Below are 13,026 nucleotides of genomic sequence, written 5' to 3' on the forward strand. Positions count from 1 at the left end.
AGTCAACTAAAACTCGTCAAAATACTCATATAACAGTTTGTCAGATGTGAATATCTGCTGGTGTCTTTAGTCTGCTGTGATAATAAACTGAATCTCTTTGGTTGTGGACAGTTGAAGAGTCTTAGTGTTGATGAAACTGATAATAGAGAAAATAATGAAGAGATGAGTTGATAATGAAAATAATCGTTAGTAGCAGCCCTAATTGTTTCTTTTTTGTTTGTTTGTTTGTTTGTTTTTTAGGGAAAGTGCGAAAATTCACTGATGAGTCTTTGCATTTTCATTTATCGCTATTATATTCAGTTCATAGAGACACTAGAATCAATTAATCTAAAACTATTTATCCATAAAATAGTTGCTGAAAACTTATTAATTGTTATTGCAGTTCTACATTAATGATTTTGCAGCTTCATACATGAAACTGACCTGACTAACGACTGCATGGATTAAACAAATGCAGTTAAAATCTATATTAATGACATGTTAGACTGTGAATGTTGAGGCAGCCTTGATGATGTACATGTGGGTTCACATCTGATCTCTTTTCCTGTTTATTTGTCTCTTTTTTCTAAAAATGCTTTGATGATACAGTCTGCAGTTATCACCACAAAACAGTCTGTTACGTGCAGCGAAGCCACCACGAGGGCCCCAAAACCACAAACTGTTCATGTAAACCCAAGAACAGCAGATACATACCAGTGACATCGCTCTGGCCACCCGCTGACTGACTATATCACCCCAGAAGTCTCCCATAGCTGCTCCGTCCAGAAACACAGGCCAGCGTGTCAAACCAACTCTCCTCAGACGCCAAGAAGCACGCAGTGAAAAACAGAAAAACCTTCCAAAACAAGAGCGAGTTAACTTCCTTCTTGAAGTAGAAAAGATAAATCCAGCAGCTCTTCTGCCCGCAGCTGGGATATAAACAGTGGTGTGTGTGTGGATCTGCGAGACGTCTCAGTTTCAGTAAGTAAATACAGACGCTGAGCTGCCAGCAGCCTCGGCTATGATTCAGGTATTTATAGCTGAGCGTGTTGCTTCACTGAGCGCCTGTCAGAGCGACCGGAGGGCCTGGAAGTCTGCAAACACAGCAAGAAAAAAAAAAAACTGAAAACACAGGAGGCGGGGCTCCTGCTTGAACGTGTCATCATCCACATAACTGAGCAGGAAAAAAGACAAACAGAGCAGGTCAGACTCGGAAACTAACTCCTTTATTTTACAAGAAACTCCTCACTGTCACAGCTGCTGCTGCTGGAATCACCCAGCAAGTTTCCATTCGCATCCAGTCCACTACCAGGTCCTGATCTTTGTGTTCATTATGAGTCTCTCACCAGCTGTTGAATTATTTTAAATCAGAACTATCTCTAACAAACAGTGTATCCATCCACCCAGTGAGAAATAGTCCCCGCACAGTGCTCAGACGCCCGCTGACTGACTTTTAAAATATTTTATTTTTTATATTGATTTTTACTCAACGTACCCAGTCTGTGATCCGTCGTGTGGTCACATGATCCATCGTGTCAAACAGCAGCTTCACATGTGAACACTGTGTTCCAGCTGTGAGTCTGAACATGTTTCAACCTTCAGCAGAGCAGCTCTCTCTACTAGATTTATGACATTTTTCTCTCATTTATTTTTCTTTCTGCTTATTATTATTATATCTAGAATAAACTCTGACTTCCTGGGTGGCTTTAATCCTGGTAATTAACTGAGGTAAAGCTGCATAAAGAAGTCCATTAATTGATTATCTTAATTAATTGTTTTGAGTCACTTTTAAAAGGGAGAAAAAGACATTTTTCACCATTTCCTGACATTTGATAGACCAAACAACTAACGGATTAATTAGTTGCAGCCTTGAACTGCAGCTGATTGTCTGTCTGAGAGTCAGGTTGGATAAATGTGACTTACCAAAGGGCACATCAGCAGCAGCAGCAGCAGTAGCGGAAGCTCTTTTTTTATTTTTAAAGTAAACATTTTTGGGGTTTTGCATCTGTCAACAATGAAAAGTTTCCATTTGGCAACAACAATACCTGTGGTATCCTCTCCTCATGTGCCTCCTCTTCCTCTCAGCAACATAATCCTACAAACACTCTCCTCTGAGCTCCTTTATGGCCGAATAAACAGACACAGAACTTGAGGATCATAACAGGAACAAGAAACTAACTTCCTCTCTTATCAGAAGTCTGCTGGAGACCAAATTCTGTGACGCGCTGCTGTGCAAACTAAACTGCACTGAAGCGGCTGCAGAGATCAGTGAACACATGCTGCACTGCTGCAGGGCGGCAAAAAAAGAGGAACTAGACTTTCACACAGTTCTGTTACTGTAATGGAAACGTGTAATGTCTGTAGATTGTTTGCACAAATACCACAACAGAGGAAAAAACGTATGTAATGTGAGCAGCGGACGTGAAAAAAGCACGAAGGGCTTCAACAGACAGACCGACTTCAAAGTGACAGTGAAAACCACAGAACAGGAACGGAACAAAGTGGGCGTCTGTTCACAGACAGTCTCCACACTGACCTCCTCCTGCATCATCACGACATGACGTTCAGAATATAAATACAAGCCTGAGAACAATAAGAGCAATAAAAACGCTTGACGTGTCCCAGCCAATCACATTCAGACTGTGTTCGTCTTAGAAATCTGTCCGGACCTCCAAAACATGAGACCAACGTGAGACCAACGTGAGACCAACGTGAGACCAACATGAGACCAACGTGAGACCAACGTGAGACCGACGTGAGACCAACGTGAGACCAACATGAGACCAACGTGAGGTGAACGAAGAGTCGTCGATATAAGCTGAGCTGTAACTACCATTTAGTTTCATCAATTATCAATTCTTTGGCACTTATTTTCTCATTTAATCGATTAATTGTTTGGTCTAAAATGAAAACAGAGCTGCAACTATGAGCTGATTAATCATTTTTAAAGGAAACATCTCTGGTTCCAGGATGTAAAGATTATAAACTGAATAATTCTTCAGTTTTGGATTGTTGACCAAACGAGACATTTGATGTCATCACCTAGGAAACAGTCAAAATGTCGACGTTTTATGGACCAAATCAACTAATCCATTAAATAGAGAAAACTAGGGATGCACAATATTATCAGCACGTCATCGGTATCGGCTGATATAAGTTCTAAAATGAAATATCGGCATCAGACGAAATGAACATTTTCTGCTGATCATGAGAGGCTGATTTGTCGCCTTCTCCTCCTCCTGACTGTGTTTCCCTCTACGGACTGTTTCACCCTGATGGTCCCGGTGTTTCCTCCGCAGGCTGCGCTTCACTCAGCTGCTTCTTCTAGCGGAGGCTAGCTGGCTGTGCTTCCCTCCGGCTAACGCTCTGCTAGCCTCTCAGCTAACGTTAGCTGGAAGGCTAGCTGGCTGTGCTTCCCTCCGGTCATGCTGCAGCTAACGCTCCGCTAGCCTCCCAGCTAACGTTAGCCTCGGCTCTCCATGTGGATCCAACCGGAGCACCGAGTCCCGGTTTGTTATTCAGGTTAAAGTGGGAAGAAGCAGCTGAGTGAAGTGCAGCCTGCGGAGGAAACACCGGGACCGTCAGGGTGAAACAGTCCGTAGAGGAGCTGCTGTGTTCGGCTGCAGAGATAGGAAACACTTCAGCTGACAGGATGTACCACTCTGTTTGGAAAAAAAATCTTCTTTTTGGTTTATAACGGCGGTTGGCGACCAGCGTATCAGGTGCATTACCGCCACCTTCTGGTCCGGAGTGTGGACCAGAGATTAAATCCTGCACATTAATCCTGTCTGTCTAATAAACTCAGTGAAAACTCTACTGCTGCTCCCACTTGGCAGGTTCATTAAAGTTTTAATGCTGAGCTCCTGAACTCCAGTCTTCCTCAGTTCTTCCTTCATATATTGTCTTTCTTGATCATACTTAGAACAATCTATGCTGCATGTATAATAGTCTCCTCAGCCAGCTGGTAATAATATGTACATATATCAGTATCGGCCACAATGAGTTGGAAATATCGGCATATCGGATATCGGCAAAAAATCCAATATTGAGCATCCCTAGAGAAAATAATCAACAGATTTGGTATTATTTGGACCAGATGACGACGCTCAATGAAACGTCAGAGGATCAAAGTTATTACGGTTCATCCTGAAGGAAACATGAATGAAGTAAATTTCATCACAATCACAGAGATGAACTGACCGTCAGATAAATGTTGTTTGATAAATATTGTGAGAGAACGGGTCGTTCTGCTGGTAGTTCAACGCCTCATGTCGACTGGAAGATAAAAATCTGTCCAAACACATTTATGTAAGAGCGAAAACAATCAAGTCACAAATCATTTTTATTAGTCTGCTCTGAGCGGTGAGAACAGATCAGAGCAGGACAATAAAACCATTGATCTGAGGAGGAGGAGGGGAAACAGGAAGCAGTGTGTTCTGGGAAACCAGGCCTGGAGCTGCACAGGGTTCACAGTTTGGCTCAGAGGCACTTCAACAGGTTGAAGGTTTGAACTTTAAAACAGGAACTTCATCAGCTGTTCGACACGATGCTGCGGACCATTTGATTTACATCTTGATTAAAAGCTGCAGCTCGTTATTAGACTCTATAAACGTCAGAACAGGAAACCTCACGTTGGAACGAGGGATTGTTGATATTTCTGTTGATCGACTAATCAGCTAATTAATTTATTTCAGTTTGAATCTTGATACAGAATGATGAATGTGAGCCGAGGGACAAATGTCAGCTTTTATTTTAGCTTGGCTTTAAAATAAAAGCTCTGCTATTATAAGAATGAACACACACTCACACACACTCAGAGTCGAGATAAAGTCAGACCGGCTCTCAGGACTCCCCGGAGACCAGAGACACGTCCTCCCATCTCTGCTGTCGCTCCCTTATTAGGAGAACCAGCTGAGAGGAAAAAACCACATGAAACCACATCTGGACTGCAGCCGCGTTTACTAAACACACCAGGAACTGTGGGAAAATTCACACCAGCCAACACACACACACACACACACACACACACACACACACACACACACACACACACACACACACACACACACACACACACACACGCTCTGGCTGACTTATGTCAATAACAGTCACTGTGAGATTAGCCAATCAGTAGCCTTTCAACAACACTAACTGTACTGACCCCCCTTCTCTCCTCCCACTGACACACTTTTTTGGGAAAAGATATTAAAAGAAAGAATCAGTGGCTAAATAATAAATATTAAGGGGGGTCATGATTTGTAAAGATCAATAGATCATTGGTAGGGATGCACAATATCTGATATATGTACATATTATTACCAGCTGGCTGAGGAGACTATTATACATGCAGCACAGATTGTTCTAAGTATGATCAATAAAGACAATATATGAAGGAAGAACTGAGGAAGACTGGAGTTCAGGAGTTCAGTGTTAAAACTTTAATGAAGCTGCCAAGTGGGAGCAGCAGTAGAGTTTTCACTGAGTTTATTAGACAGACAGGATTAATGTGTAGGATTTAATCTCTGGTCCACACTCCGGACCAGAAGGTGGCGCTAATGCACCTGATACGCTGGTTGACAACCGCCGTTATAAACCAAAAAGAAGAAGTTTTTTTTCCAAACAGAGTGGTACATCCTGTCAGCTGAAGTGTTTCCTATCTCTGCAGCTGAACACAGCAGCTCCTCTACGGACTGTTTCACCCTGACGGTCCCGGTGTTTCCTCCGCAGGCTGCACTTCACTCAGCTGCTTCTTCCCACTTTAACCTGAATAACAAACCGGGACTCGGTGCTCCGGTTGGATCCACATGGAGAGCCGAGGCTAACGTTAGCTGAGAGGCTAACGTTAGCTGCGAGGCTAGCGGAGCGTTAGCCGCAGAGGAGATGGCAACAAATCAGCCTCTCATAATCAGCAGAAATGGCAGATGCCGATATTTCATTTTAGAGCTTTTATCGGCCGATAATATTGTGCATCACTAGTTGCAATACATGACATCCAACCACTAGATGTCGCACTATAGCACCAACATCTCCAACCAAGACAAACATGTGTCTCGTTTACTTAATAAAGTTGGAGAAAAAACACGGAGAGAGAGAGGGAGTGTGACTTCATTCTCTGCTCAGGTCATCATTACTCTATATCTATATCTATATCTTTACATAACAAATAGTTGTTTGCTGACATCCAGGGAGGCTCATAAAAGATGAGAATGAGATCATAAAAACTGTTACGTTCTCCTGTTGTATGTAAAACCTGAAGGATACACTCTCTCTCTCTATGGATTAATCACCCAGTTATTGATAACTGATGACGTATTTATGAGTTCGTATTATGAAAGGAGACGGTGAAGGAATATGAACAGTACTGTACAGACAGAGTCTAAAGTTAATGTGACGTCTTCTAGAGGCGGCAGAGTTCATAACATAGAGGAACAAACACTTGCACAGGAAATGTATCTGATAACAGAGGACAGATAATAGAAGTGGGCGGAAAAATAACAATTTTCATAATACCTGGTGCAACAAAACGTGTTTTTCTTGCAGAACAAAACAAAGCCTGCGTCAAGCCAAGGAGTAAAACTGCTGCAGAGAACTGAAATATGAGCTGATTGTGTTGAGCTGCAGCGGGTGTCTTTGTTTATGAGTGAATAAAGTTGTTCTCAACATCCTTCTGTTACAGCAGAGCTTCTATAGGAGGAAGTCTGGAAACAGCCAAGAAAGAAATAAAAAGGAAAAGTCCCCCCAAAGCAGCTGCTGCTGCTGCTGCTGCTGCTGCTGCTGATGATGATGATGATGATGATGATGATGCATGTTTATATGTTTCATAACAACAGGCTCAAACCCTTTGCAGGAGGTGCTGAAAAGCATGCTGGGTAGTGTAGGAAATCCAGGGTTTCTGCAGCTTCAGCAAGTTCAACGTAAAACATGAAGTATGAAAGGCTGGAAAACCAGTGACGATACGAACTACAATCATTTATTATTATTATTATCATCATATCACATTTCTTTGAGAACTCCAGCAGCATATAACAACAACTGGGAAATGATGTAATTAATTCAATTAATGAGACCTGAAGTCGGATAAGAGGCAGAAAACGGCTCAATGCTCTAACCAGGAGTTGATTAATTGATCCTCCCATTCATCTGAACGGGGATTGCGCGTTTCGGCCGCGGCTGGGGAACTTTTGGAGAAACGCAACCTGACGTCACAGCGGCTGACGGCTGCGGTGGCCAATCACAGCTGGAGATCACTGATCAGAGTAGTAAACTCTGCCATGAGGGGAGGACATTTATCTTCATATGATAACGTTAAAAATAAAAGTCAGACTTTGCTGTCTTCTCGACTCATTTTAAAAAAGACGAGAGAAAAAGAGAGAGAGAGAGAGAGAGCGCAGCTGTGGTCGAGCGAGCTAGAGAGTGAATGAAGAGAGGGAGACGGCCGGTGAATCAGATCAATAAAATGTTATTTTGTGATTGTTTCACAGGGTTACGTTCTAGAGCACAAATAAACACGCCCCCCCCCCCCCGTCACACCTCCCTGGACCCTGCAGCTGATGGTCTGAATACAGCCTCAGTCAATCAGTGCAGCTGCAGCACATCAGCTGTCGCACCAGTTTCACTGTGGTTTATAATGTTACAGTCTACAGCAGGAAGAGACGACATTCAACATCTTTACACATGAAATATGAGACTTTATTACTTTGAAGGAAACTGAATTTGATACTTTAAAACCTGCAGACACCCTGACATCACTGACTGTTCGTTAAGACGTCTATCATCATCTCTCTCTCTGTCCGATGTGTTATTTACTGTCAGTCCAGCTGTTCACACAGTCCAGCTGTTGCCGTCGACAGCGTCTTTGTGTTTCTGTAGTCACGGCGACCACAGGAGGATAACACGGTGTTTTATACTGGCTGCATCTGATAGCAGTGGTGAGTCGGGTCATGAGATACAGCGAGCAAACAGCCTCCACATGACACACACACACGCACACACACACACACACACACACACACACACACACACACACACACTGAAAACACACACACACACACACACACACAGCCAATCAGAGCCTTTGTGGGCATGACAGATATAAATGAAAACGCTCCAGTTTCTAGTTTCTCTCTTCTGGTTTTTCCTTCTTTTCCACTTTTCTCTGTTTGTCTTCGGTTGTTTTTTTTTCTCTCTTATCCTGAAGCGTATCATATAAACTACCCATGATGCTTTTTGCACACTGTTTGTTCACATGTACAACACGACCAAATAAATAAAATAAAGAAGACTCATTGAGTCACAGTGGAAGTACTGCAGGCGTTTAAAGATCAGTGTGGTGCAGAGCTGCAACGATTCATTGATTAGTTCATCAATAGAACAGAACATTCGTCTGCAGCAGCTGTGATATTTAAATCATTTTACAAGAAAAACACCAAACGTTTGATGGTTCCAGGTTCTTAAAATTGAGAAGTTGCTGCTTATATTATTGTAAATTAAATATTTTGAGGTTTTGGGCTGTTTGACGGACAAAACCAGGTTAATGTGACGCTCTAGTCTGCTAATCTATAACTCAACAAGGTTTCAGCCTTCTGGGAAACTCTGACACATGTTCTGACTTTATATTCTGCACATTAATAAAATAAAACAACGTACTGATGGTTTAAACAACAGCCGAGACGAACTGCAGCTCGACTTCCTGCACAGTTTCTTCTTCTTCTTCTGTTTCCCTGCAGACTCGGTTGCATCCTGACAGGATCCAGTCTAAACGGCCCACCAGAGAGCGCCGAGCCGCTGGAGGACCAGACTGCTGACATCATCACGAGTCACCCGGGGACGCCGCCACAACACGAGCCTGAACGCACCGCAGCTGTGTGTGTGTGTGTGTGTGTTTAGTCCGTGTCACTGTGCAGTCGCCGTGTTTCACCCACTTTTTAAACTCAACACGCCTGTTTTAAAATGACGCACATACCTGTTACCATAGTTACCATGGTTAACATAGTTACCGTGCTGCAACTAACAATGATTTTTATCATCTGGTGATAATGGTTTATAGTTTATAAAGTCAGTTTATTAACTTTGCAGAATTTCCGTTTGTGTTTGTGTTTGAGCTGCAACGATTAGTTGATCAATCGATTAGTTGCCAACTATTCAATTAATCAACTATCTTAATGATCGATGAATCATTTGGAGTCAGTTTTTAAGAAATAAATCTCAGCTGTACGTCTTTGTTTCTTTAGGAAACACTGATCAACATTTTCACCAATTTCGATATTTTATGGATCAAACGACCATCAAACAATTGATTAATCAATAGAATCCATAATGATAATAAAGGTTAGTTGCAGCTCTGATAGACAGTTTAGAGCTGCGATGACATCACGCAGACTCTGAGACGTCGTTGACATCAATAACTGAATTTTATAGATTAAATGTTTCATCCAGAGAATAACTGTCAGATTAAATGAGAATGAAAATAATCGTTAGTTGTAAACTGAAACTATTATTTTCATCTAGAGACAGAAAATTAAATCACTTTTTGATTATTTTTGATAATTGAATCATCGTTTTTGTCAAAAAGGTGAAATATTCTCTGGTTTCTGCTTTTCAAATGTGACAATAAATCAAAAAATCTGATTTTATTGAGGACAAAACAACAAACTGCAGCCTCTACAACACTGTTCATGACATATGTTCACTATTTATAGACTAAGTGATTAATTGAAAACATAACTGGCAGAATATTCAATCATTTGCAGCCTTATTTTCATTATTGATTCATCTGTTGATTATTTAATTGATTAGCAGCAGCTGGAGCGTCTAGTCTAGTTTTAGTTAAAGTCTAAAACTCAAAGATCTTCACTGTTTATTCTCACATAAGATGAAGAAACGCAGCAGATCTGAACACCTGACGGCTGAAATCAAGAGAAACCTTCTTTTAGAACTAATGTACTAGTGTTTTAACTCTTCATCTTCCCGCCTGCTGCAGGATCGTCCTGACGGCTGCAGAACAGTCAGTAAACCCTAAAACTCCTCAGTTCAATGTTTTACAGAGAGGACGAGGAAGAGGAGGCACGACTGAGTCATCAGTACTCTGAAGCCACAGACTTGTTATTAATGTGTTAATATGGATTATAATAGAAGAAGAATCATGTTTAAAGCATCTTCATGTTTTTCACCCTGATGGACAATAAAGATTTATTCTAATGTGTCAGCAGAAGGATTTAAACCACAGATCTGCTGCCTCAGACTCCTGCAGCTCATCTGACTGACGACGATCGACAGACGTTCAGCCACGATGACAGAAGTGCGTCCGAGGTTTGATGTTCAGCAGACGGAGCTGTGAGCTGATAACCGTCTGCTTCACTCTGAGCAGCACGGAAACAAACACGACGTTGTGTGTGTTTAAAAGTTGGGAAAAGTTGAGACAAACAGATGAATCACAGTCAGGAGGAGACGAGAGAGGAAGAACACAGCAGCAGCAGCAGCATGTTGATGGATGTTAATGTGTTTAGCAGCTCGTCTCTGTGGAGGGAAACTGAAACGTAGAAAAGCTGCTCAACACTTTAAAGACAAATATCTACAGCTGCAACATTATTAATCTGATGATTATTTTCTCAATTAATCGATTCATCATTTTGTCTATAAAATGTCAGAAAATGGTGAAAAAGACTCTTAATATTATTATTATTATTATTATCATTATTATTATTATTATTATTATCATGGTGACGTCTTGACATGTTTTTCTTTATGTGACCAGCAGTCAGTGACCTTTATATGAATCTCTGGCATCTGAACTTGTTTATGCTTTTTATCTTTTATGTTTATCTTTTCTATGTTTGGTTGTTTTTTGTATTTTATTGGATCATAAATGACATTTAGACAAAATACAACCGAGTAAACAGCCAGAAAAAAACCCTCTGCAGCTAAAATGATGCTAGTGCTGCTTTACAGTAACGTTAGTGTAGCATTAGCTTGATCGTTAGCATTAGTTTGACCGTTAGCATTAGTTTGATCGTTAGCATTAGTTTGATCGTTAGCATTAGTTTGATAGTTAGCATTAGCTTGATCGTTAGCATTAGCTTGATCGTTAGCATTAGTTTGATCGTTAGCATTAGTTTGATAGTTAGCATTAGCTTGATCGTTAGCATTAGCTTGATCGTTAGCATTAGCTTGATCGTTAGCATTAGCTTGACCGTTAGCATTAGCTTGACTACTGCTGTATTCTCTCTGTGTTACTGTGATTAACAGCATGCTGGTGAACGTTCTGCTTCCTGCTCACTCAGACTTTTAAAGAGGAAGGTTTTGATGTTTCCAGAGTGAGTGAAGGAGGCAGAAGAGGAGACAGAAGTGAGGAAGAGTAGCAGGATGAAACACGTTTCTAGATGAATCACTGTTCTGTTAATATCTTTAATAAAGACACAATAACTCTGTTGACATGTTGTCTTCAGCTGCTAGAAGGTCGTTGACCTCATGACCTCAGTCACTGATAGTTTCAGTTATTAGGAAACAAAACGCTGATTCATCTATAAATCAAACTGGAGTCTTGTTGTCAGTTTTGTTATTTTGTTATATTATAAACAAACATTCAGATTTGTTTTTAACTGATCAACATTTATTCATGTGTTGTAAATAAATATAGTTAATATTTATTATCACAGCGATACAGACGCCCCCCCCCCCCCCCCCGCCACTAAACCAGCAGCTTCAGGGGTGTAAAATCCTCGAGGAGACACTGAGACCTCAGAACAATTCATCAATTATCAAAATAGTTGGTGATTAATTTATTAGCCGATTAATTGACTAATCATTGACTGTTAGTCTGTTATCAGTATCATGATATTATGTGAAGCCATTAAACCCTGTAACCCTCCTCTAGACCCCGACAGGAACATGTGGGAGTAAAACTGGATGAAGCCAACTGTTGCTGAGGGTTCGATTCCCTCCTGCTGCTGCTGCTGCTGCCGCCGCTGCTGCTGCTGCTGCTGCTGCTGCTGCTGCTGCTGCTTTGCATCAAAGATGCTAATAAATGTCGTATTATTGTGGAGCTGCCACTCCATCTGCAGCAGACAATAAGCCGCTCCGTCAGCTCTCACAGCTCCACACAGCTGCCATTGTTCACAGCCGAGCCTCATTTGAATGAACAGAGTGAAAAGTTTCACCTCCGTTTCCAGGGAGCGTCTACAGACAGGAAGTCAGCGGCTGATTAAACAGAAGACTCCTGCCTGCTGTATTACAGAGCTTCACACAACAACACCAACGAACAAGAAGCTGGAGGACCGAGAGAGAAAAACGCCTGCAGAGACACAAATCTGAAAATCAAAGTTTAACATGTTACAGCTGATTAAAGGAGGATCTGAGGCCATGAGAGCAGCAGATGATGGTGCTCACCTGTCAATCATAGATGAATCTATATCTAGTCTATGAAATGTCTGGAAATAGAGAAAAACACCTAAAGAGACGCCTTCAGATGTCTTGTTTTATCTCATCAACAGTCCAAAAAATCCAAACAACACATTCAGTTTTCTACCACATGAAGGTTTCAAATCATCACATCTGAGAAGCTGCAAACCAGCTGATGTTTGTATATTTGTCCTTAATTTTCTGTTGATCAACTTCTCAATTAATCTACTAATTGTTGCAGCTTTACTCTATTAAATGTGCATCAGTGTTTCCTAAAGATCTTCAGAAAATATTCACATTTAACAAGCTGCAATCAGAGAATTTGGACTTTTTTTTGACTCAAAATCAAAACAGTTGGTGATTAAATGTCTGTCAATGGACAAATTAATTGATTAATTCATCGTTGCAGCTCTACTTTGTATTGTGAGCGATTGTGTGTAGTTGAGGTAAACTTCCTCTGTGGACGGTTTCTGTCAGCAGCTGTTATTCAGGAAGGTTCTCAATAAAGCCAACACTGACTGATGTCCTGTCTCCATGGTAACCACGCTGCAGCATCCAGCAGGATGGTGAGGACCGTTCTGGTCGGGAGAAAATCAAACCTTTTTTAGTTATGAAGTTTTAAAACTTTATAACCAATGTTCACCTACATAA

General features: G+C 41.3%; 1 protein-coding gene across 5 annotated transcripts in view; it reads right to left on the reverse strand.

Annotated features, from left to right (window-relative positions):
* slc4a7 (solute carrier family 4 member 7) overlaps nt 1–13,026 on the reverse strand; it is a 56,357-nt gene that overhangs the window by 41,932 nt on the left and 1,399 nt on the right. For 2 of the 5 annotated variants that reach the window (XM_067600293.1, XM_067600292.1), the window contains exons 1-2: nt 2,025–2,166; nt 694–1,073 (exon numbers count right to left, since the gene is read on the reverse strand). The exons of 1 other annotated variant lie outside the window; for it this stretch is intronic. In XM_067600293.1, the coding sequence (XP_067456394.1) occupies nt 694–750 (57 nt within the window). In that variant the 5' untranslated portion in view covers nt 751–1,073; nt 2,025–2,166. Of the gene's footprint in view, nt 1–693; nt 1,074–2,024; nt 2,167–13,026 lie in introns of those variants that run through there. 2 more of the 5 variants (XM_067600298.1, XM_067600295.1) reach the window with 1 other exon arrangement.

Source organism: Thunnus thynnus, chromosome 10 (genome assembly GCF_963924715.1).
Source record: "Thunnus thynnus chromosome 10, fThuThy2.1, whole genome shotgun sequence".
Taxonomy (NCBI): Eukaryota; Metazoa; Chordata; class Actinopteri; order Scombriformes; family Scombridae; genus Thunnus; species Thunnus thynnus.